This window comes from Amyelois transitella, chromosome 8 (assembly GCF_032362555.1).
Source record: "Amyelois transitella isolate CPQ chromosome 8, ilAmyTran1.1, whole genome shotgun sequence".
Classification (NCBI taxonomy): domain Eukaryota; kingdom Metazoa; phylum Arthropoda; class Insecta; order Lepidoptera; family Pyralidae; genus Amyelois; species Amyelois transitella.
In genome coordinates this window covers 10,588,440-10,615,405 of record NC_083511.1, presented here as the reverse complement: position 1 = coordinate 10,615,405, position 26,966 = coordinate 10,588,440, and the positions used below count along the sequence as shown (strand labels likewise).

The window sequence follows — 26,966 nt, the reverse complement described above, 5'->3', positions numbered from 1 at the left end:
TTTGACTGATGCGATAGAACGAATGAAATTGAAATATGCAATGTTGCCATAATGAAATATTGTGAAAGTAAACGAATAATCGTTACATTGAATTGATTTTTGCGGTATATGTATAAGAAACTTTACGTTGTACCAACTTTCAGTCACATAAAAACGACTGCTACCAACATAATACAAGTAAACGTCAATCAAATCAAAACTTAAAAGTTGAACCGTTGTTGAACGTTTGTTTTGTTCTAAGATTTTACTTTTAAATAAATGTTGCTAAATATTTTCCGTTAAAATGCTGGAGCAGCGTATTTCAGACAACGAGCAGTCCAGGCGAGATATACCTTCGTTCATAGAGCCAAGGCCGCCGCTGGTGTCAAATCCGTTCATGAGGCCTCGTCCGCAGAAAGGCACAAACTTATTGGAGCAATTTGAGGAGGATTCGGAAAGTGAGGAGCCGGAGTTAGTTCAAGTGTATTTGCGGCTGAAGCCGTACCACGCTCATAACAATTTGTACGAAGTGCGATCTGATAGATGTCTGATTACGTCTGTGGACACTGCCACTGCTGGCCACGGGCGGCGCACACAGCACAATGTTTCCAAAATGTACACATTCTCTCACATATTTGGCTCGGACACGTCCCAAAAGGTACCATATTAAAAAGTGAAATAAGAATTTGATCTTATATAGGTCTTTTCAAGACTTTTGGCTGTAATAAGTATAAAAATATAAGTCTAACTGATATTGATAACAATTGTAGCTCCAGTATTTTGTTTCTTTCTATTTGATCTCAAAATTTTATCTGTATTTGTTGTAGTCCATTCATTACATTGACTAAAGAAATAGATTTTACATCCTTCCCAAAATGTCCTGGGTGTTTATTTTAACAGCCTCTACTCAATTTACAGGAAATATTCGAGCATGTAGTCAAAGACAACCTAAAGAAGTTGCCAGAAGGCCACAACTTCACTCTCCTCACATACGGTGCTTCTGGCTCCGGCAAAACATACACATTAATGGGTACCGTGGCGTCTCCGGGGCTGGTACCAAGGTCTTTGGACTATGTGTTCCGTGTAGTAGAAGCTGCACAAACTCCAGTGTACAAGCCTGCCGATGGAGGAGCTGATAAACTGAATTATGCTGAGCAGGACTATGAGTTACAGGTACATATCCGTGGCGCGCGGGAAGATCTTGACAACTAGACCTACATGATTTTTTTTTTATTGGTCCAAACGCTTTCTAAGCCTATTATTCACCTTGTCAAAAAAAAACAGCCAGATTGGTAGAATAATTGCGGAGATATTGCATTTGGTAGTACTCGGATAACTCGATAATTAGGGTTTTTTTCTTGACAAGACTATATATCAATTTTCGAATTCTCAGAATTTTTGCGAAAATTATTACAAGTTGTTTTATCAACTTACGATCTGAAAACAAATGAGGTTCCTAATCTGATATGTGAATTTGTTCCTTTAGAAATTGTACCTCCTTCCCCGATGTAAACTGATATAAATAAAACCGTTTAAAAACAATTTGTTTGCAAAATTAAAAATGATTGATAGACAATATTGAACTTTGTCTGTAACAGTTTAAAATTGAAAATTAATGAACAGTAAAATAAAACGAATTAATCGGTTATACTCGATTTATATCATACGTACGTTACTTAATATTTTGATTAATACATTTAAAATTTATTTATTGTTTTACATAATAAATTGATATATTCAGATAATTAGTTAATCTAACGCAAGTATAATTGTTTTCTAGTTTGGTAGGTACATAACTTTGATCAATCTCACAATATTTTTATATTTTAATAAATATTGACTTTCGTACTAGCTGTTGTCCAAAGCTTCGCCTGCGTAAAAAGTAACTCACATCAGGCTCCATCGAATACAATATACAATAAAAAGGTTTTTACATTTGTAAGCATTTTTGTCACTAGCTTTTATTTTTAAGGAATATAATAAAAGGAAAGATTTGTTTAAGAAAGCTGTGATTAGAAAGAAAAAAGAGTATAAAGAGGAATTTGATAAAAGGCTATCAGAAGACTTTCAGTCAAATTTGAAAGTATTCTGGAAATCCGTAAGGTCAGCCTGAGGAAAAACTACAACCAGAGAGCTGACTAGGATCCGATGCCAGGATGGTAGCGTTGTGAAAGGAGAAGAATGTGTGGTAAAGATATGGAAGGAATATTTTAAAAGTTTATTTGAAAAAAAAGGAAGGACATAATAACGATTTCTGCTATAGCGAAGAAAAAGAGAATGAGATAAAAGGCCAAATTGAAATTTTCGAAATTGTGGATGCACTTAAGAGTATGAAAGCGGGCAAGGCTGCTGGGTATGATAGTGTCGGTCGAGATGCTAAAAGCAGGAAAAGGCGTCGTAGCTAGACAGTTGTACTGCCTTTTCAATTTGTGTTGGAGAAGCGGCCGAGTACCTACCAAAAGATTGGTGTAAGGCTGTTATCGTACCACTTTACAAAGGAAAAGGGTCACAACTGGACTGCAAAAATTATCGTGGTATAAGCCTGCTTAGCGTCGTCGGCAAATTGTATGCTAAGGTATTGATTAATAGAGTCAGGAATGAAACTGATGATAAAATATGGGATGCTCAAGCGGGATTTCGAACGGGAATGGGGTGTACTGATCAGGTCTTTTCTTTGCGGTGCATAGCCGAAAAGTTTTTGGCCAAGAGTCAAAAAGTCTATTGCACATTCGTAGATCTGGAAAAGGCCTATGACAGAGTTGTGAGGAATGAATTGTGGTCAGCACTTTCTTTGCATGGGGTGAGCAGTCTCTCAATACGAGCACCGAAATCCTTATATGAGGATTCGAGTGCTTGTTTTAGGATAAACGGAGCGCACACTGAGTGGTTTAAGATTGAGAAAGGCGTTAGGCAACGATGTGTTGCGTCACCGTGGCTGTTCCACCTATTTATGGATAGTTGTTTGACAGATTTGAAAGAGTCTGAAAGTGGATTAAGGATGAATGAGTTACTCGTCAAATGTCTGCTCTATGCCGACGATCAGGTTATACTGGCGTCATAAGCAGAAGAGTTAGTGGAGATGGTAAACTGTATGCATGAAGCTTTAAAGGAGAAAGGAATGAAAGTGAACGTAAGTAAAACTAAAACACTGGTTTTTGAAATGGAGAAAGAAATGACAGCATATAATATTTTGATTGGAGGAGAAAAAGTTGAGCAAGTGAAAGAGTTTGTATATCTAGGATCAAAGTTTACATCAGATGGCAAGTGTGATAGTGATATTGAAAGGAGAGTGAACACGGGGAACATGTTACCATGGAGCTTTGCATGCCTTTATGAGCAGTCAGAAACTATCCAAAAAGGCTCGACTGGCTGTGCATGGCGTGTTGGTCCCGACATTAATGTATGGGAGTGAAAGTTGGGTATGGCAAAAGAAGCACGAAAGCAGAATTAATGCAGTGGAAATGAGAGCGTTAAGGAGTATGATGGGTGTGAAATTGAGTGACCGGATGAGGAACAGCGTGATAAGGGAATGTTGTGATGTGAAAGAAGATGTAGTTACAGGAATAGAAAAGGGTATGTTAAGATGGTTCTGTCATGTGGAGAGGATGAATGAAAGCAGGTTGACTAAGCAGATATACAAGGAGAGTGTGGAGGGAAAGGTCGGAGTGGGAAGACCTAGACGAACGTATCTTGATCAAATTAAGGACGTCCTGGTAGAGGGTTAGGTCAAAAGTACCCGAAACCGCCGAGCTTGCATGAAGAGAGTTATGAATGTGGATGAAGCGATGGAAGTATGCGGAGATCGTGGCAAATGGAAAGAGGTAGTCTATGCCTACCCCTCCGGGAAAGAGGCGTGATTTTATGTATGTACATATGTAGTAATAGAAATATGATGATAGTAATAGAAAATAATGTTCTGGGGGTACATTTTTAATAACAGCGGCCCAGTTTTCGCAAGCAAGTCAAGGTCGCAATGTATGCAGATGAAGTTGCTGCCCATCCACCAAGGATTTTAATAACAGTTTTGGTTTAAAATTGTTGTTTACTACAAAAAAGACGAAATATAATAGGTGAAAAACTTGATAACTCATCTTTACATTCTGCAAAATATATTGATAAGTGGATAAGTCACTTGATAAGTCGTCGGTACGCATATTGACATGTCGATTATTTCAAAAACTAAGAAAAATTATGCAAATTACTGTACGTTATTCGAATCATCGTAAAAAGTTTACCTTAGATAAAGTAAAAGTTATAAATGTAACAAATATATGCATTTTCCAGAGGAAGCCAAAGTTTAAAATGGCCGCCCTGTAAAATTGCTTTTTTCAACATGTCAAATTCTTCCCGCGGGGCACGGATATATATATGTATATATATATATATATATTACAGGTGTAGTAAGCATGCCATAAGATATTGATGTGGCAATTGAAGAAACGGTTAAAATGAAATTTTGCCACAAAGAGTAGATGGTAGAAAATGACCTTTCACTCAAAACAAGGTAGAATTATTCTATTAAATTCCACTTTATTGTACACAGAAAAATATTTAAAAACAACAATTTAGACCCTTTTAAGAAAAAGAAGATATATGTATATTGATGATTTTAAATTTCTACAGTAATTTTCCTCTTTACAGTGGGTGAAGAGATTACGTCAAATATCTGCTCCGTTGCGGGATAAATATCGCCGGATGAGCGCAGGACTCTGCAACGACTTCACTGCCAGCACCATGGATCTATCTAACAGGATCCAGTATTATGTCTGGGTAATAATCATTGTATAGCTTAAAAATGTTATAATAACAATATTAGAAAACATCACCAAAAAAACAAAACCAAAACCACTTAAAAAAAAATGTGGCTTAAATTGTTTTCCGATTATCGTTTACTTACATGATTTAGATGCCATTGCATTTATTTCATTCAATTATGTTACTCTTTAAATGAGCTCATAACTGTTACATAAAGAGAGATTTCTAATGTAACTTATAGAATAATGTGGAGACTTAAGCAAAAGAAGTATCAATATGGCAAGTGCAAAGAATAGGCTATTTGACAAAGTTCTAAAAACTATCTTAGGGTATTTATTTGTTTATAAGGAGCCCTACAAAAATACTTTTCTGCCTTTATTACAGCTATTTTATTAAAAAATCGAAAAAGAAAATGAAATATTCAAATATGCCGCCAAAACGCGACTTTTAGCAATATGGCGGCTATGGCATGCAGTGACGTAAATTTCGTGTAAATATCATACAAAGCTTGTTGGTGTTTCGAAAAGTTTTGATTTTCTCTTGTTTTATTTAACTTGTGCCACGTCATATGTGTAAAAATTATTAAAATGAGTTCCTATAAATGTTGTGCAGTGCCTCAATGCACTAATACAACAATAAAATCTCCTACGAAACTGTTTTTTTCTATGCTGATGGATTTGAATATTCGCAAGAAGTGGTTTCAGATCATGATCTAAGATCAGTGGTTACCAAGATATACTTACTATTAATGTTTTCACATTCCTCAGTTCGGCAGCATAGAAATCTGGATTGTCTTTGAAGAAGACAATCCAGATTTCTTCTTCCAACCATTATTGCGTCCACTTTTGGTAGGTTTCGGCTGTCAGCTTTCACGGAATTGGTTTCCATTATTAAATACCTATGTTATCTGAGTAATCCTGAGCGATCAAACACTTATAAAATCTTGAAAAATAATAGCGAACACTAAGGAACGGTACGATCCACAGTCTGTTTATGGATAATTGACGTCATAATAGAAATAGCCAATCACGTTCGTTTTTAGTCACGTGACAGCTGCATATAAAAACCTAATTTTCTGAGACGGATTTTGTTTAAATAATGCAATATTTTTATCTCGCGTTATTACAAATCGCTCCAAAAAAATAATATTAAGACTGATGACATAAAAGAAATGTATATTTTTAATACAGTCAAATAGCCTATTTTTCTCTCCACCTACTCCTCCGGGAAATGGCGTCATAATCGTATGTATGTTTTTGACGATTTTGTAATGTGAAAATTATAACAATGATTTATTCTTTCTTAGGTATCCTTCGTTGAGATTTACAATGAGGGTATATACGATTTGCTGGCAAGCTCTGATCGTCGGGCGTCTTCCAAGCTTAGGATCCGAGAGGATACTAGCGGAAATGTTTATGTCAAAGTGAGTCAAAATCTACCCGCACATAGGCCAAAGCGAATATTTTGAAACTCATACAAATTTAAATTAAAAATCACCCTTATAATTCTATGTGGACAAGTTGTGACATTGCTTGCCCATACTACCTACAAGAGGAATCCCAGTTTATAAGCCTATTCTTTAGTCGCCTTTTACGACATCCATGAGATACTATTTGAATACTGTATGGTTTTATGATGGAATTGTCATCATAAAGCCATACAGCTGAACGTGGCCTTTCAGTCTTTTCAAGACTTGTGGCTCTGTCTACCTCGCAAGGGATCTTGACTATATGTATGTGGACAAGTTGGTTTTGTAGAAACATTTGTTTTTACTCAATCTTAAACGGCACATCAATGATTGGAACTATATTTACATATTTTACTTTTTATATTGATGAATTAAATTAATTAGTTATGTTATTATGATTCACTTACATTACTACACTCATTTTGCCAAAATTTTACTAGCGGATGGTAAAAAGCAAGATTTTGTCCTGACAATTGGACTGAAACTGTCAATTTACAATCTTGCCTGATTCTGTCGTTCGAAGAAGAAGTTCGAAGAGTTATGAATGTGCATGAAGCAAAAAATGCATCCAGGCAAGTGGAAAGATGTAGCCTCTGCCTCCGGAAAAGTGACATGATTTTATGTATATATGTATGTACATTTCTGTTTCTCTCCAGGGTGCGACCCAAGCGTTCGTCCGGAGTGGTGAGGAAGCCTATGACGTGCTGGTGGCGGGGAAACACAACTTGCAAGTGGCTGCCACCGGCGTACACGCACATTCCTCACGATCACATTGCATATTCACCATCACAATGCTTACCGAGACTGGTGAGTTATCAATGAAGATAGAATAATAGAAAATGCTGTAGTGCGTTTTGTTACTGCTTCTTCTGAACTGACGATTCGGAAGCGGCAGTGAATTTAGTTTTCTGTAATTTATTTGACGTCAACCAATGTTGTGAAACCAAGAGATATGACAATTATTAAGTGATATGATGTGTCCTATAATGGACAATGAATGTGAGCCATGATTCAGCTCGATTATACAAAAATTAACAAACTTATATAAATAAAATTAATATTTTTTATTCCGTGCGTAATATAAGTATATATATTTTTTGTGCCGTGTGGTTCCCGGCACCAATACAAAAAAGAATAGGACCACTCCATCCCTTTCCCATGGATGTCGTAAAAGGCGACTAAGGGCTAGCAACCTGTCACTATTTGGATCTCAATTCTAACATCAAATTCAAGCTAAATAGCTGAACGTTGCCATTAAGTCTTTTCAAGACTGCTGGCTCTGTCTACCCCGCAAGGGATATAGACGTGACCATATGTATGTATGTATGTATTTTTTATTCCAAGATGGCGGCGTCCGAACATCCTGCGTTCGGCTCTGCGATCTAGCAGGATGCGAACGCGCCAGAAAGACACGCAACACCGGCGCTAGAATGACCGAATCAAGACATATCAACTCTTCTTTGCACGTGCTAGAACGATGTCTACATACACTAAGAAGGAAGCAGAAGAATAGGGCCGATGCCATAGTGCCTTACAGGTAAGAATAACTGAACCGAGTCTTGTCAACTCTTTTTATACAAAGATACATACATATTGTTACATATCCCTTAGTATTAGTGTTTTTTTACTAATATATGTTCGAGGAGGAAAAGAGAGACAGTGTCAAAAGCTTCACTGAAATTGGAATAAAATGCAAGGCAAGATTTTTACGCAAATTAAAGCAAAAAAACATCTAGTGCTGTAACTGCCTCATTCAAAAATTCTCAAATGATTGGATTGGATTTGTGAAATGGTTTTCATCTTATTTATTGACTAGCTGTGCCCGCGACATCGTCCGCGTGGAATAGTTATTTTGGGCATCATTGAACAGGATGAATAATTTTCCCCGGTTTTTTTTTACATTTTCCATTATTTCTTCGCTCCTAATAGTTGCAGCGTGATGTTATATAGCCTAAAGCCTTCCTCGTTAAATGGTCTATTCAACACAAAAAGAATTATTCAATTCGAACCCGTAGCTGAGATTAGCGCGTTCAAACAAACAAACAAAAAATCTCTGCAGCTTTATAATATTAGTATAGATTGCAAAACAACAGCAATTTTATAGGAAAAACATACACCTTGGGTACTATTTATTATGTCTATATATCTGAATATCATTCTTAGAAAAGTAATGATATGTGTACGTTTTAGAAAATCTTAATTAAGTTGCTCACTAGGGCTGGTTTGTCAGGTTTTTGTTCTTCTTGCAATAATGTTATGAATATATTTACATTCAGTAACTTCTTCTTGTAAGCGATGGGCCAGCAACCTGTCACTACTTGAATCTCAATTCCATCATATAGCCATACAGCTGAACGTAACCTTTCATTTTTTTGAATACTATGGGCTCTGTCTAGTGACTATATGTATGTATCTAATACCGTCTAGCTAATTCAGCGATGGTTTTTCAGGATTTTGAATTATTATATTATTATTATTATATACTTTAAACACACTAGCAGCTCATTAAGCTGATGCATGTGAATTTTGATGCTTCGACATTTGAATCTCCCAACTTCAATTTTGAGAATGATAATAATTTGTGCCGTGTGGTTCCCGGCACCAATACAAAAAAAGAATAGGACCACTTCATCTCTTTCCCATGGATGTCATAAAAGGCGACTAAGGGATAGGCTTAAAAACTTGGGATTCTTTTTTAGGCGATGGGCTAGTAACCTGTCTCTGTTTGAATCTCAATTCCATCATTAAGCCAAACAGCTGAAAGTGGCCATTCAGTCTTTTCAAGACTGTTGTCTCTGTCTACCCCGCAAGGGATATAGACGTGACCATATGTATGTATGATGTAATAATTTGTCTTTAACAGGGAATCAAAGCTGACCCGCCTGCTGGGGGCGGGGCTGTCGGGCGCCCGCGGGGAAGCAGTGAGCATGGTGGTGACGCTGAACCCGGCGCCCGCGCACGCGCCCGAGACGCGCCACGTGCTGCAGCTGGCCGCCGTCGCCCGCGACATACGTCAGTGTGCTCTCCACATTACTGCGGCTACCCCCGAAAACGACACGAGAAAGTTGAAATTTTCCGTGTGGTTCCCGGCACCAATTGAAAAAAGAATAGGACCACTCCATCTCGTTCCCATGGATGTCGTAAAAGGCGACTAAGGGATAGGCTTATAAACTTGGCATTCTTCTTTTAGACCATGGGCTAGCAACCTGTCACTATTTGAATCTCGATTCTATCATTGAGCCAAACAGCTGAACGTGGCCTGTCAATCAAGACTGTCGGCTCTATTTACCCCGCAAGGGATAAAGACGTGATTATATATATATGTATGTATGAACTTTTTTCACAGAGGTGAACCACACGATTGCGGAATCGATTCTGGAGACCACAGGATCTACACAGGACACGACCATAGGGTGCAGCGTTGAAGTCATGAAGCTGAGGTCTGATAACGAGAGGTTGCACTTCGAGTTGATACAGTGAGTCTTTGATTCTTAAATTTAAATCCAATTTTTTTTGTATTTATCGATCAGCTTGAATGATATGATTGATGAATAGAGATAAAAGAAAATTATGTAATTGACCACCCGTTCCCGGCATGAAAAGAATGGGACCACTCCATCTCTTTCCCATGGATGGCTTGAAAGGCGACTAAGGGATAGGCATTTAAACTTGGGATTCTTTTAGGCGACATTTCTATATGAGTCTCAATTCTATCATTAAGCCAGACAGCTGAACGTGGCCTATCGGTCTTTTTGGGTTTATTGACTCTGTCTAGCCTGCAAGGGATATAGACGTGATTATGTGTATGTATGTTTTTATTTATGGTGGCCAGTGAAAATACAGTCTCTTAGTGGACTATGCCCAAGAAAAAAAATAATATATAATATGTAGTTACTATTTAGGTTTTCTCGTGATCTTATACGTGCAGAATTAGTATTGGTAACTACCAAGTATTTTTTGTGTTGCATGAAAAATCATAGACTAGAATCCTATTTTAAAAAAAATGTAAATAAAGCACTATAACTTACTTTCTACGAGCATGTTCAATGAGTTACCTATCGCATCGCCTAAAAGAAGTATTCCAAGTAACAAAATTAGGAAGCAGGAGTGAATTTTAATGTAACTCCTCAAATTCGAAAATTAAATTTTATCATATATAATATTAATCCTAATTATTTTCTTTCAAAACTGAAAACCAGCATATTGATCTATAGCAATAAATTCGTTGAGTTGTAATCTATTTGTATTGCTGCAACTAACACCCTTATTAATTTGTATTCCATATGTATGTACATTGTAAGTTGTGTGTAGCAAATCAAATAAATGACTTATCTATCTATCTTGTGCCGTGTGGTTCCCGGCACCAATACAAAAAAGAATAGGACCACTCCCATCTCTTTCACATGGACGTCGTAAAAGGGGACTAAGGGATAGGCTTCCAAACTTGGGATTCTTTTTTAGGCGATGGGCTAGCAACCTGTCACTATTTGAATCTCAATTCTATCATTAAGCCAAATAGCTGAACGTGGCCATTCAGTCTTTTCAAGACTTTTGGCTCTGTCTAACCCGCAAGGGATATAGACGTGACCATATGTATGTATGTATGTAACCAATGTTGTTAAACCATACGTTTTGACAATTATTAAGCGACTAGCGACCCGCCCCGGCTTCGCACGGGTGCAAAATTATAAATGTTATTATACATAAAAACCTTCCTCTTGAATCACTCTATCTGTTATAAAAAACCGCATCAAAATCCGTTGCGTAATTTTAAAGATTTAAGCATACAGACAAACAGACTAAAATAGCGACTTTGTTTTATACTATGTAGTGATATGAAGTAGGTATCCTATAATAATGAATAAAAATTTTGTATCTAAATACAGAGCCCAAGCTCGCAACAAAGAGTTACTGGCCTCTATGGAGGAGAGGCAACAAGAGGCCGCGGAGACCATGCGGGAGCTGGTGGAGGAGGCCAAAGACATCACCAGACAATATTACGAGGCCCAGATTCAAGCCCTGAAGTCGGAGGTAATGTTGTTTTCCCTCTTTTTTATTAGGTATGCCGTGTGGTTCCCGGCACCAGTACAAAAAAGAATAGGACCACTCCATCTCTTTTGATATGGATGTCGTAAAAGTGGACTAAGGTATAGGCTTACAAACTTGGGATTCTTTTTTTAGGCGATGGACCAGCAACCTGTCACTAGTTGAATCTCAATTCTATTATTAAACCAAATAGCTGAGCGTGGCCTAACTGTCTCTGTTTGTTGTTGTCTCAGTTTCAAGACTGTTGGCTCTGTCTACCCCGTAAGGGATATAGACGTGAGTACATGTATGTATGTCCGCTAGTACTAAATTGAGTTAGCCTCGAAGTAACTTCGCGACTTGTGTTACGAGATACTAACTCAACGATACTATATGCCCTGACCGGGATTCGAACCCGGGACCGCCGGTGTCACAGACAAGCGTACAACCGCTGCGCCACCGAGGCCGTCAAGTACTATATATCTACATATTTTTTTTCTATTTCAGATGGAAGATACGAAAGAAGAATACGAATGTAGATTGAAGAAGGAAACTGCACCGCCTTCTAATGCCGGGACCCCGTCGCGGGCTCTTCAGAATAAGGTATTTTGTTTTTCATAGATATATCTATTTCTACGTTCTGGTAAAGGGTCAGGTCAAAGTACCCGAAACCGCCGAGCTTGCATGAAGAGAGTTATGAATGTGGATGAAGCAAAGGAAGTATGCAGAGATCGTGGCAAGTGGAAAGAGGTAGTCTCTGCCTACCCCTCCGGGAAAGAGGCGTGATTTTATGTATGTATGTATGTATGTAGATGTATCTATTTCATTGTGATTTTGGTTAATGCTATTTCATTTTTATTTGAGTCCATTAAACATAAATACATACATTATCGCGTCTATATACCTTGCGGGGTAGACAGTCTTGAAAAGACCGAAAGGCCACGTTCAGCTGTATGGCTTAATGACGGATATGAGATTCCAATAATAAATAGTATAATCGCTTACAAGAAGGATCTTAAGTTTATTGGCCTTACTCAAAACAATTTAATTTTTAGCATGGGCACGCATTTATTTTAATAGAGAATTTAAACAAAAATAAAGACCTGTTATATATAAGACTAAGCCGTGTTATAATTCTTGGAGCCTAGATGTCCAATAGCATCGGGAGATAAAAGGAATACTTGTATTACTTGGTACAGAAATAAGCGATATAATTAACTATAGATTTTACTTCCTTCGCTTCATCCACATTCATAACTCTCTTCATGCAAGCTCGGCGGTTTCGGATACTTTTGCAGAGATTGTGGCAAGTGGAAAGAGGTAGTCTCTACCTACCCCTCCGGGAAAGAGGCGTGATTTTATGTATGTATGTATGTATAGATTTTACAATGTTGGTTTCAAAATGTAAGAAATATAAGAGAGGGAGAGGGTTTGCGCACGCGCACTTTATATGGGATGCGTGTAGTGGGAGTGCGAGAGAGGATCCTTAACGGCGATTCCAAACGGCGCGAACAATAATATTTGTTATTCTATTTCAGGTCGCCCAACTGATGACAGAAATCGCTATTCTAGAGGTAACTATAGTTTATTTTTTCAGTGACACCGAAGGTCCCGGGTTCGAATCCGGCCAGGGCACGATGAGAAACGAACTTTTCTGATTTGCCTGGGTTTTGGACTTTTAACTATATAAGTATTTATTGTAAAATATAGTATCGTTGAGTTAGTATCTCAGGCGACTTGGGGATTAGTTTATAAGATTATCCCTAAGTCGCCTTGTACGACATCCACGGGATAGATATGGAGTGGAGAACCACACGGCACTTCTTTTTATTAAATATCCTTGTTTTAGAAAATGCACACTTTTATTTGTTGATGTTTTTTACGTGGTAAAGTGGGAACAAGAAGGACTAGACGATATCTGTATGAATATTCCAATATTTTTCATACGCATTAAATTTTGGTTATTTATTAACAGGAAAAATTGACGGCGGAAAAATTGGCCCGCGCCCGCGCTGAAGAAGAAGTACAACATTTGAGAGCTTGCATCGATGAAAGAGACGGTAAAAAGAGTTGGATAAAATCGTAATAAGCTACAGTTTGCCATGTAGAGATTCCTCAGATAATAATGGGGGAGAACTTATAAAAGTTACGTCGAAATTCGGGGAATAAGCTATAATTAAATATAAAATTCTTGAGATTTTGAAAATGCAATAATTTTGATTTTAAAAATTTAGCACATGTTACTGAAAACCACGATAAATAACTTGTTTATATGCTCGTTTAATTAGAAAATTCAATTCACTTGTATTCATAAAAGTTCTTATTGTTTTAAATGGAAAGGAAACTTATAAATTTTTTTTAATTTATTCCAGAGAAATCATATGACGAAGAAGCTTCAGAAAAAGAAGAAAAGGTTTTGAACCTATCTGACAGTGAACAGTACAGCGACGAAGAGGTCGATGACCCTTGCAATGAAAGCCTTGAACCTACACTGAAAAAAGAAGATATCAACCGTTCAAAACTTATAATTCAAAGCCTGAACTCTAATAACACATCACATAATACTACAATCAATAGTGAACAAACTGATAATATAAATGACGATGATAATGATATCCAAAACAATTCAAATGGTACTCTCAAAAATGAAAGTTTAGATGAGACTGTTCAATCTATAAATGAATCGATAACAGATGGTAATGAAACAATCGGTAATGCTTCTCACAACAATGGTAAAGATAAATCAGATGATGACTCAGATAAATTAAAAAATAGTGTGGTCAGAGGAACATATTTTGTGCGTGAAAGTGAAGATGAAAGCATGGATGTAAGTTCCAAAGATCTGAAGGAAATTGGCAGTTTCAGAGGCACGTATTTTGTAAGGAATGCCGATCCAGAAGATGAGCCAGTTGAACAAAATATCTTGCCGGAAAATGAAATCAAAAATAAGGAAGAATCACCTAAGGAAATCGCTTATGATGTTATAAATACAGAAGCTGAAGATAAACTTGTTAAAATAACAGAAACTGCAAAAGATTTAGTTTGTAACGAAACTAACACAATACAAACAACAAGTCCTAAGAAATTGTTCAAAGAATCTCTTGTTACTAAAATAATGCGTTCTGCCAAATCTACGCATAGTAGTGATAGCTCGCTAACACAGTTCGAAAATTTAGAAATGGCAGCTAACAACTGTGATGAAACCAAAGTGAATGATAATACAACATTTTCAAACATCCAATTGTTTAAACAGAAAAATACATATTTCAGTGATAGTGTAGTTGACAATAATCTACCTATAATAGAAGAACAACAATTAATAAAAAGTACTGTGGAAAAAGATATTAAAGATCTTAAAAAAACTGATATCGAAAAGAGTGTGATTGAAAACATCACTAAAGGATTCCAAAAGAAAGTTAGTCTTGATAATAAACCAATAGAAAATTTAAAACACGATTCTTTAGACAGTGATGATTTAATCAAAACTAATATCACTAAAGAAAAACGCATATTTTTTGACAATATAGATGTGAATATCGATAAAAATAAAGGGGTAAAAGATTTAGGCATCGATGACGTGAGATCCCCATCAATAGTTAAAGATGATGCTGTAGCTTCAGAAGATTTTGAACCTGATACTATAAGGAAACTGCTTGGTGAAAGTTTGACCAGGCAAAAAGATAGTACGCCATCTGTACTTAAGAATAAAATTCTAGGAAAAAAACATGAATCAGTCGATATATTTGAAGGACTTGACTCTCCGTTTGTCACGAAGACGAAAGAACCCAGTGTTATTGAAACAGCATGCAAATCTATAGAGAAAATAGTGAATGAACAGAAATTAGCTGCCAATAAACAAGCAAATGTTAAGAAAGAGATTAAAGTAGAAAATATATCTGTAATAGAAGAACCAGTAAATTACGATAAAATAGTCGCATTGAGTGAGAAAGTGGAAAATTTGGATGATGTCACTTCACTACAGTATGTCACATTCGGAAATAATACGACTGAGGATTTTGAGAAACTCTGCAAAGATATAACAGCGCCCAGGGAAACGGAATTTGAGATTATAGCTAAAGAAATTGACGACAAAGATCAAACTGAAAATGAAAAAGCAGAAAAATGCGTAACTTTCAAAGCAGAAGTAAAAGTAGATGAAATCCATGAGCCTGATTTATTAGACGCTTCTAATGCGAAAGCGGAGGCGAAAAGATTAGAATTTGAGGAAGTCAAATACAATTTACGGAAGAAATCTAATTTTAAATCAGATAAGTGGAAGGATTTTGAGACTGAAGAAGTGCTTGTAGAGAGTCAAGCGAAATGTGAAAGCAAAGCAAGTGTTAAGGCTAAAAGGAGTTTGAGATTAAGAAAGCGTAGGAATTTCGATGAAGAAGAAGATGGTGATAAATTGAAAGATATTGTGAATTTGCAGAAAGAGTTTTCTGATGTCACTCTAGATGTGCCAGCTCCGAGTAAAGTGGTGAAGGATATACCGTCGCCAGAGAAGGTTGGGGAGAAAAATGAAAATGAACCACCTTTGGGTATACAAAGCTGCCCTTCTAAAAGGTAACGTCAGCAAAATTATTGAATTAATTGAATACCTTAACATAATATGACCAAAAAAAGTTTTTGATACAGTACAAATTAATTAACGTTATAAGCGGCGACTATAAGATAAAATACATACATAAAATCACACCTCTCCCGGAGGGGTAGGCAGAGACTACATCTTTCCACTTGCCATGATCTCTGCATACTTCCTTCGCTTCATCTACATTTATAACTCTCTTCATGCAAGCTTAGGAGTTCGGGTACTCTCGACCTGACCCTTTGCCAGGACGTCCTTAATTTGATCAAGATACGTTCGTCTAGGCCTTCAACAAGTTTTTTTATTTTTACATACATACATATGGTCACGTCTATATCCCATGCGGGGTAGATAGAGCCAACAGTCACGAAAAGACTGAATGGCCACGTTCAGCTATTTGGCTTACTGATAGAATTGAGATTTAAATAGTGACAGGTTGCTAGCCCATCGCCTAAAAAATGAATCCCAAGTTTGTAAGCCTATCTCGTAGTCGCCTTTTAACTACATCCATGGGAATGAGATGGAGTGGCCCTATTCTTTTTTGTATTGGTGCCGGGAACCACACAGCACTTTTTATTTTTATTTATTACTAGCGACCCGCCCCGGCTTCGCACGGGTGCAAAATTATTAATGTTATTATACATAAAAACCTTCCTCTTGAATCACTCTACCTGTTACAAAAAACCGCATCAAAATCCGTTGCGTAATTTTAAAGATTTAAGCATACAGACAAACAGACTAAAATAGCGACTTTGTTTTATACTATGTAGTGATAATTAACAGCTTAACAGCTGTAGATATGTGAAAGCAACTTGTAATTTACAATGTGTGCAATGTTTTTCATCTAATCCAGCGTGACGCGCAGCCGCAGGAAGCTGTTCACGCCCCGCATCGAGCCGCTGGACGAGTCGTGCGGCGCGCCCGCCGACAGCCACGAGAGGCTCTGTATACCCCGGCCGTCCTACCACCGCGCCAGGGCTCGCCGCAAGCTCTAGGATAACTGTACTATTAAAAAAAATCTACCAGCCCTCATAGCCATTTATATAATCACGTCTTTATTACTTACTCACGTCTTTATTACTTACGGGGTAGACAGAGCCAGCGGTGTTCACGTCTTTATTACTTGCGGGGTAGGCAGAGCTAGCGGTCTTGAAAGACTGTTAGGTTAGCTGTTAGACTTTATAATGTATTAGTACGAGTATTTGTCAAAAAACTGCAAACTACCTAAGCACTTTAACTCGAGGCTAACGCCCCCTTGAAAGAACAGAACGCTCTTCAAAACGGACACATATCGCTGTTTCGCTTTTTATTATGACTTGAAACGGGACAGCGATATATACAGCGTGGCGCGTGCTGTGGTGTGGGATCTGGATATTATAGATACAATGAGAGCGATATTGACTTCAACGAATGTTGATTAGAAAAATGCCATTTTATCTTACTTTATAGATTGAGTGTCGTGTGGTACCTGGCAACAGTACAATAAAGAATAGGACCACCCCATCTCTTTCCCATGGATGTCGTAAAAGGCGACTAAGGGATAGGCTTATAAACTTGGGATTCCTCTTTTAGGCGATGGGCTAGCAACCTGTCACTATTTGAATCTCAATTCTATCATTAAGCCAAATAGCTGAACGTGACCATTCAGTTTTTTCAAGACTGTTGGCTCTGTCTACCCCGCAAGGGATATAGACGTGACCATATGTATGTATTATATCAATCTTTGAAGTTAACCGGAAATAAGTGTACGTCCCAGGGATCAGGAAGTTTGATATAATATCCTAACCTTCATATGTTTTTAACTTATATAAATCTTGATGCAATGTTGTGAAAATAGAATTTTATTATTATTAGTACATACTTATATTTGATAATTGTCAATAAAATATAATCTTCGTAATATTTGTATGTTTTATTCCAAAACTTGAAAAAGGACCACTCATTACCATGAATGTTGTAAAAGGTGAGAACGGATGTAGGCAAATTTATCAAATACAAGCTCTTATTCTCTGAGTTGTCGATCCCGCGATCCGATTTACACCGGCATCTGTCGCGGGAAATCATTTTTTGAAAGCGAAAAAGGAGTATTTCCAAACTTAGACAATGTGCATTCTTCCATGATTTACATTTAAGAGATCTATGTATATTTGTATACTGACGTCCGATGAAAATGCTGCAGTGTAGTTTGTTCCGCTGCTTCTTCTACACTTGCGCTTTGGAAGCGGTAGTAGTTATAATTAGATGTAACGTCAATAAGTGATACCTTGTATCCAATTTTAAAAATAAATCTATTTTATTCTTATAGTAATGCATTAAAACTCAAAATAAAAAAAAGGTGGTCCGATACCAAAAATATCTTAACCAGCTGCATGCTGAGTGTCTGACACTTCAAGAGAGAGAGAGATGAGAGTCTGACACTTCGAGATCTGAGACACTTCTACAATAAAAGAGTACACTAGACTTATTGATTGACATATCAAACTAATCTTAATTATTTCTAAGTCAATACTCTAAGCTGGAACTAGAATTTATAAAATTAGTATGTAGAATTATTACGATACCATTATATAATTCCGACGCCTTAAGAGGTAGAATATGTGTTCACAGAAACTGTACTTAATACTAAGACCAACATTGTAACCATATTCGAGGAATAAATGATTACGATAGTAAGTGTGACTTCGGATTTTAACAGGCAACGTCACGGGCGTATCTAGTGGTAAAATGAAATGACAAAATGATCCTTAGAAATACAATTTAATTTACAAAACTTTAGAGGAACTGACTCATCGGGTCCTCCTCCCGTCTCCTCTTCATCATGTAAGCCTCCATCTCCTGATCCGTGGGTTCTTTGACTTCCACCATACTGTTGTAAGGCCGTTTCCTCTCGTCCATTGATAAGAGATGTTCTGCCCGCTTTTGGCTGCGTTCTTCCATTTCCAGCGCCTGAGGGAGACAAAATATCAAAATAATTTACTTACTTACTACGGCAGAGACTACCTCTTTCCACTTGCCACGATCTCTGCATACTTCCTTCGCTTCATCCACATTCATAACTCTCTTCATACAAGCTCGGCGGTTTCGGGTACTTATGTTAAACTTTCTTTTAATAACATACCTTCTTCAATTTATCCTCTTTCTTCTCTTTCCTGAGCTCCTTCTTCTTCTTTTTCTTGGCCTTCTTCTTGTTCTTCTTCTTTTTGCTAGTCTTCTCCGTCTTGGACCGGATTTCCGGTTCGGAATCTGAAGAACTGCTGCTCGAACTTGATTCTGATGACGATGAAGATTCGTCTGATTTCGCTAGAACGATTAAAAATAAAATAAAATATGTGCCGTGAGGTTACCGGCACTTTAGCATAGTTCCAGAGTAGTTCTTCTATGGATGTCATAAAAAGTGACTAGGGGAAGTCTAATAAACTTGATATTCTTGTGGGCTATGGTGAGGGAAAACGTCGTGAGGATACTTGCACATTCAGGCAACTGTTCCCCTAGAAAGGTTGCGGAGGTCAGACGGGAGTCGCTTCGTGTAAAAACCTGACTCACCCAATCCAGGATCCATGGTCAAAGGCATACCCCGGGCTCCTCTGCGGAGTGGCGATGTTGCAACCGGAACTTCAGCCAGGAGGAAGAAGATATTTATTTATTAAGTTACCTTTCTTTTTTGACTTCTTCTCCACCGATTCCTCTTTGGTGACTGTGTTTTTAGAAGACGCCGCTTTGTTACCTTCGGGAACTTCTAGAACTACGGTCTTTCCAGCTTCGCCGACGCAGTACGACATCTGAAACCATTTCGAAATCTCATTAATTATATATTTAAAATTAAACTGTCCTCTGTATCCCAATATCAATTTAAAAAAATGGCATTAATTTTTTTTTTAATAGATAGAGCGATTCCAGAGGAAAGTTTAATTTTAATTAATCCCAATTTAATTAGTCCCATACAGACATAGGGACAGACGCGGAAAGCGACTTTGCCGTATAATAATGTAGTGGAACTAATTGTATCTATGATCAACTATATACTGAATGCAAAAATGAGAACCAATTTAAACGTGTAAAGTTTACGAGGTCAAACGCGCTTCGTGTAAAAGCCTGACTCACCCAAACCAGGATCCATGGTCAATGGCTAACCCCGGGCTCCTCTCCAGAGTGGTGAGGATGCAACCGGGACTAAATCCAGAAGAAAGAAGAAGAATGTGGATATCCTCTGAATGGTATTTACCTTGATAAAGGAGTGACAACACTTGTAGCCCCAAATACCGTCGCGCCAGTAGGAGCCCCAGACTGTGGTGTGATTGTTTATTAGTACGTCTTCCTCGTATTTACTCCTGTAACAAACAGTACATACATACATAAATGGCGCCTCCTAATGGAAACAATAGTTACTGAGTTAGTGCTAAAATATATCAATAGATGGCGCTTATCGTCAACGAATGTCGTCGGTAAAACTACACACGGTTTCAAAATCGTAATATTTTGCCGTTACGGTAGACCCTCCGATTTATGATTAAGGTAAGGAATAAATTCGTGATACATTCACAAACACAGTAGACATAAATATACTCAGTAGTACAGTTGGTTATAAAAGAGTGATATATATATATATAGTTAAGTTACTCACTTGGCCAACTGTTTTTCCCCGCCCTCGACTCTAGTGCCATCTCTGTTGTATCTGACGAAAACTTCGCTCTGAGCCAAAAGCAACTCCTTCGGCGGCGCTTTCAAATGCTCCTCGCCGCCGTATTTCTCCAGCACTGATTGTTTTACCTGCGGGATGATAACGTAAACGTGTGAAGTTATGTTAGAACATTACACATACATACATATAAACACACATCTTTCCCGGAGGGGTAGGCAGAGATTACCTCTTTCCACTTACCACGATCTCTGCACACTTCCTTCGCTTCATACACATTCATAACTCTCTTCATGCAAGCTCGGCGATTTCGGGTACTCTTGACCTGACCCATTTGACCAGGAAGTCCTTAATTTGATCAAGCTCGGCGGTGAGAATGAATAAGTAAGTATAATATAAGTGATACTTTGTATCCAATTATGAAAATAAATCTATTCTATTCAAATAAACACACTCAACTAAAACCAACCAGCGTCTTGAAATGTTCCTTCTTCCAATTTTGAAAATAAATCTATTCTATTCAAACAAACATTATTACATTATATATGGTCACGTCCCCTTGCGGGGTAGAGAGAGTCAACCGTCTTAAAAGTTCAGCTATTTGGCTTAATGATAAAATTGAGATTCAAATAATGACAGTTTGCTAGCCCATCGCCTAAAAGAAGAATCCCAAGTTTGTAAGCCTAGTGCTGGGAGTCACATGGCACTAAATATACATACATACATAATATATATGGTCACGTCAATATCCCTTGTGGGGTAGACAGAGCCAACAGTCTTGAAAAGACTGATCGGCCAAGTTCAGCTATTTGGCTTACTGATGATAGTATTGAGATCTAAATATAACGGAAAATAAATGTATTCTATTCAAAAAAAGCAACTCAAGTAAAACCAACCTGCGTCTTGAAGTGCTCCTTCCTGTCCTGGTACTGGCGCTGCAGCAGCTGCAGCTTGGTGGGCTCGGCCAGCAGGTGCACGTCCAGCCCGCGGCCGCGCGCGCCCCACGCGAACGCCTGCGCGGCCGCGTGCGCGCGCGTGTCGCCCGTGAACCGCACGAAGTTCTCGCCCAGGTACTCCGACCTGACGGTTAGGGGGGGTTTCATACATACACACACATGTGATCACGTCTATATCGCTATATATAGCAACCAGTCTTGAAAAGACGGGATTCCATACATACATACATATTATCACGTCTATAGCCCTTGCGGGGTAGACAGTCTTGAAAATAGAATTGAGATTGAAAAAAGTGACAGGTTTCCTATCCCCTTAGTCGCAGTTTACGACATCCATGGGAAAGAGTTGCGAGTGGTCCCATTCTTTTTTCTATTGGTGCCGGGAACAGCACATATTACTATTGCATTACTTATTACTAAAGAAATTTCTTGCGGTAGGCTCATTTAACGTTGGGGGTTACGTTTATAGCTGGTCCGCGGTTTACGAGATACGTTCTGGTGACTGACGGACGTACGGACATGCATGGGGGGGGGGGTCCATACATACACACATATAATCACGTCTATATCCCTTGCGGGGCAGACAGTTCTCGCCCAGCTACTCCGACCTGCCCCAGTGGGTTTGTGAGATACGGAATGGTGATCGACGGACGTACATACACATGGTCACGTCTATGGTCTTGAAAATACTGATAGGCCAGGTTCAGCTGTTTGGCTAAATGATACAATTGAGATTCAAATAGTGACAGGTTGCTAGCCCGTCGCCTGAAAGTAGAATCTCAAGTTTGTAAGCCTATCCCCTTAGTCGCAGTTTACGACATCCATAGGAAAGAGTCGCGAGTGGTCCCATTCTTTTTTCTATTGGTGCCGGGAACAGCACATATTACTATTGCATTACTTATTACTAAAGAAATTTCTTGCGGTAGGCTCATTTAACGTTGGGGGTTACGTTTATAGCTGGTCCGCGGTTTACGAGATACGTTCTGGTGACTGACGGACGTACGGACATGCATGGGGGGGGGGTCCATACATACACACATATAATCACGTCTATATCCCTTGCGGGGCAGACAGTTCTCGCCCAGGTACTCCGACCTGCCCCAGTGGGTTTGTGAGATACGGAATGGTGATCGACGGACGTACATACACATGGTCACGTCTATGGTCTTGAAAATACTGATAGGCCAGGTTCAGCTATTTGGCTTTAAGATAGAATTGAGATTCAAATAGTGACAGGTTGCTAGCCCGTCGCCTTAAAGTAGAATCTCAAGTTTATAAGCCTATCCCCTTAGTCGCAGTTTACTACATCCATGAGAAAGAGTTGCGAGTGGTCCTATTCTTTCTTCTATTGGTGCCGGGAACCACACAGCACATATTACTATTGCATTACTTATTACTAAAGAAATTTCTTGCGGTAGGCTCATTTAACGTTGGGGGTTACGTTTATAGCTGGTTCGCGGTTTACGAGATACGGTCTGGTGACTGACGGACGTGGTCACACGTCTAGGTAGGTATATCCCTTGTAGTTGTGGGGTAGACAGAGTCGACAGTCTTGAAGATACTGAAAGGCCACGCTCAGCTGTTTGGATTAATGATAGAATTGAGACGACGTAGACGTACGGACAGCGGAGGACAATAGAGACTAGATAGGTAATAGCTGAACGTGGCCATTCAGTCTTTTCAAGACTGCTGGCTCTGTCTACCCCGCAAGGGATATAGACGTGACCATATGTATGTATGTATGTTTCTAACTTTTAGGTATGGAATCCAAAAAAAAGGATCACAACTGAGAGCAACTTGGAATGTAGGTATACATAATATGTACATACATATCATCACGTCTATATCCCAGAGACAGAGCCGACAGTCTTGAAAATACTGATAAGGCACGTTCAGCTGTTTGGTTTACCTACTGATTGAATTAAGATTCATATAAAGTGACAGGGTGCTAGACCGTCGCCCAAAAGTAGAATCTCAAGTTTATAAGCCTATCCCTTAGTCGCCTTTAACGACATCAATAAAAAAGAGATGGAGTGATCCTATTCATTTTTTCTATTGGTGCCGGGAACCACACGGCAAACTTAAACACACAGGTAAAAACAGAGAATTAAAACATTAAAGTGAGAGAGTTGAAGTGGTCCTATTCTTTATTCTATTGGTGCCATGAACCACACGGCAAACTAAAACACATAGATATAACAGAGAATTAAAACAGAACTCACTCAGCAGCCTCGGGATTAGGATTATCCCTCATCGATCTGGTCTTCGGATCGTAATACGCTGAATTTGGATCCAAATTGCGCAGATATTTCGCTGTGTCCTCGCGTATGCGCAGATTTCGCACCGTGATACGTTGTTTAGAATCCACCTGGAGGAGTATATTAATGAATTACTTACATACTTAAACAGGGTGACTTTTAATTCAACTGCATAAATTTAACTGTAAAGTGTACTTCATCTAAAGGATATTTAAAAACGTTAAAAGAAAAATATCGGTTCATATTTCAGAAAGTACGAAAAAAAATAAAAGTATCAAAACCCTGTATACAATCACGTCTATGGTAGTCAGAGCCATCAGTCTCGAAAACACTGATAGGCCACGCTCAGCTGTTAGGCTTAATGATAGAATTGAGATTCAAATGAAAGGTTGCTAGCCCATCGCCTAAAAGAAGAATCCCAAGTTTATAAGTCTATACCTTAGTCGCCTTTTCATCCATACTAACGAGATGGTGTGGTCCTATTCTTTTTATTATTGGTGACTGGAACCGCACAGCACAAATTGATCGAATTAATGGGAAAAAAATAAAAGCCGTCATCAACTTAGGAATCCTCCACAAAAGTAACTTTGCTACTCTTAAACAAAACATATACATATATATATATAACATACCTTAGTTCCCGGCATGTCAACTTCATCCACATATTTGTCTTCGTCTTCCTCCGCTAAATCCTCGTCTTCCATTGCTGATGGATCTGTATAGCAATAAACAATACAAATTTGAAACAAATTAAACAAATAATGATCACATTATTTAGAAAAAAAACAAATTGCGAACCTCCTTCTTTAAAATCGGTTAAAAATTTTTGTAAAATGATTATGTATCAAGATATAAATTATGTAAGTGCAGAGCAATTCCTTCCCTAGCTGCACCATTAAAAAATTCCTACATAAAATTATTACCTTACCCAAAAGGGCAGGCAGATACTACATATTTTCCGCTTGCCATCCCTGCATACTTCTTTCGCTACATCCACATTCATTACCTCCATCGTGCAAGCTTAACAGTTTAGGGTACTCACCATAAAAAAAATATATTCAAAAGTTCAGTTACTCACCTTGTTCCAATTTCTGTGCCCTCAACTCCCTCTTCGCGTCCTCCACCTTCTGATACTCTTCAATAATCGCTTTGTGCTCTGATGGATCATAACCGTTCCACCTGTCCCGCTTGCCATCGTAGCTGAGATTCAGGTTGGGCTGTTGGAACTCGTCTGCTGCTATCCCAGCATTTGAAAACTTCGCTCCGATCTACAAATAATTACAGTGGAAAATTTATAACTAATTATTAGGTGTTAGCGGCAAAATATGTCAAGTCGAACCCATTTGTCGACTCACACAATTTGCTATACAGAAACAGAGATAGAGAACGCCAAAAATTATGGCAGGTGATATAATTATGAATACAATTTCAATGCATGATTTTGTCTGGCTAAATTCTGTCGCTAGGAACTAGATACATATGTTGTAATACTGTATAGATTGTATCCAAGAGTATCCTAAAATGAGATACAGTGAAATGAGCTTGCAAACTCACCTTTCTAGGTCTCTCCAAACAATCTTTCTTTTTGTGTGTCATAGCCCCACAATTCTCACACGCACCCTTCCGAAACTTGGTTGCTACTTTGGTCTGAAAATAACATTTGTAATTAGAAATGTCCAAATTACTTTTACAAAAACACAAACCACCTCCAATAGATATCCTGCTTTTTTAAGTCAGTTAAGTTTCCTTAATGTACCTAACACTTTCCTTTCACTAAATTAATCACCAACCAGTGTAATCAAGTGAAAGACAATATATCAGGTTTAACATTGAACATTCTCGATTTAATCATACATACATACATATCATCACTTCTATATCCCTTGCGGGGTAGTCAGAGCTAACAGTCTTGAAAAGACTGAAAGGTCATGTTTAATCATCATTTAATCATCCCCAATAAATCATGCACCTAGCAATCCATGTACAGCGTAGTAGAGGCGCATACATTTATGTCTATCATGTACTTACCACGTCAACTCCCTTATGGTAATAAGTGTCAAGTCTGGTGAACTTGCCCTCTCTGTCTTCCTGTGGCCTCTGATGCTTCAGTGTGGGCCCACTCGTACCGTAATACCATGGCGCCGAAGATATGTATTGTGGTATGTGAGGGTTTATGTCCTTGCCTGAAATAATATTTTAATGTTCAATAAAGAGTTATTCATACAACACAAACTATAGGATATTCATGATCCAAACTAGGTTAGGTTTCCTTAAGAAGTTCACAGAGGTCAGATTAAGAAATTCCTGAATTATGGTTGTAAACTCCTGTGTCCAGGCAGAACACCGAGCAAGGACATTGATTACATTTACCAATTTTTACCAAGTTACACATAAAAACTAGTTGTTAGCTGCTATTGCGTGCATCGAATTTACGTGCATTGTTATTGTTGAAAGATAAAAATTCAACAAAGCATCCATTGAGTAATCCCGTATTCATTTCAATAAAATACAAATTTATAAAAGACTTGATAAATGCTTACCTGTTTCGTCGACCGCAGCGGGTGCTGTACCAGCCTTCCGAGCCTCTTCCAGCTCTTTGGCCTTCCTCCAGTCTTCTCTGGACTTCTTTTTAGGCTCATCTTCATCGTCACCAACGTCGTCCTTATTGCGCAATATTTGCGATACAGAAGCTCTAACATTTGTAGTCATTTTGATTCTTATTTAATGTTAGTCAGAATTAGAGTGAAACTGTTTAAAACGCATTAGGTACTTGGAAAATACAAGATCAAGAAATATAATAAACAACCACGACTGGATTCGTCGTTGGCCTTAACATTGACAGTCAGTCGACAATGACAGTCTGTCATTGTTTTTTTCAACTTTTTTAATTTTTTTTGAATATGTGTCAATGACAGACATTCAATTAAAAAAAAAATTAAAAAATGATTCGTAAAAAGTTTAATCGCAAAAAAGGTTTATAAGCGATGCTATGCCAGCCGAAAGAACACAAAACTTTACAAATTTCAAACATTACTTGAAGCAAAACTTAGTAAACACTGGCAAATCCTAAATAAGCATATGTATTTACTTTTATGATTAAACCTTTGAGTGTATAAATTATCTTTAAGTTAATTGTTTATTAATTGGCAGCTGTGCACGCGACTCCGTCCACGTGAAATAGTTATTTTGGGCATCATTGTATTTTCATCATTATCACATTTTCCATTATTTCTTCGCTCCTTATAATTAAAGCATGATGTTATATAGCCTAAAGTCTTCCTCGATAAATGGTCTATTCAAC

General features: G+C 38.0%; 2 protein-coding genes across 2 annotated transcripts; one reads left to right on the top strand and one right to left on the bottom strand.

The window, feature by feature from the left end:
* The first annotated feature begins 22 nt into the window (after positions 1-22).
* LOC106136633 (kinesin-like protein KIF20B) lies at positions 23-17,206 on the top strand. Its single transcript, XM_060945390.1, has 14 exons — positions 23-637; positions 898-1,152; positions 4,621-4,749; positions 6,041-6,157; positions 6,859-7,009; positions 7,547-7,739; positions 9,066-9,214; positions 9,549-9,678; positions 11,089-11,233; positions 11,735-11,830; positions 12,766-12,801; positions 13,203-13,287; positions 13,600-15,793; positions 16,669-17,206. Exons 1-14 carry the CDS (start codon positions 284-286, stop codon positions 16,808-16,810), a joined length of 4,176 nt encoding a protein of 1,391 aa, XP_060801373.1. The 5' UTR covers positions 23-283; the 3' UTR covers positions 16,811-17,206.
* A 1,347-nt stretch (positions 17,207-18,553) lies between these two features.
* Positions 18,554-26,515, bottom strand: LOC106135535 (pre-mRNA-splicing factor Slu7). The gene is made up of 12 exons (XM_013335884.2): positions 26,206-26,515; positions 25,694-25,848; positions 25,220-25,312; positions 24,744-24,933; positions 24,298-24,380; positions 23,630-23,775; positions 21,348-21,531; positions 20,437-20,582; positions 20,038-20,143; positions 19,468-19,594; positions 18,934-19,115; positions 18,554-18,761 (listed from the first exon to the last, which is right to left on the bottom strand). Exons 1-12 carry the CDS (start codon positions 26,372-26,374, stop codon positions 18,588-18,590), a joined length of 1,755 nt encoding a protein of 584 aa, XP_013191338.2. The 5' UTR covers positions 26,375-26,515; the 3' UTR covers positions 18,554-18,587.
* Between the last annotated feature and the right edge of the window lie 451 nt (positions 26,516-26,966).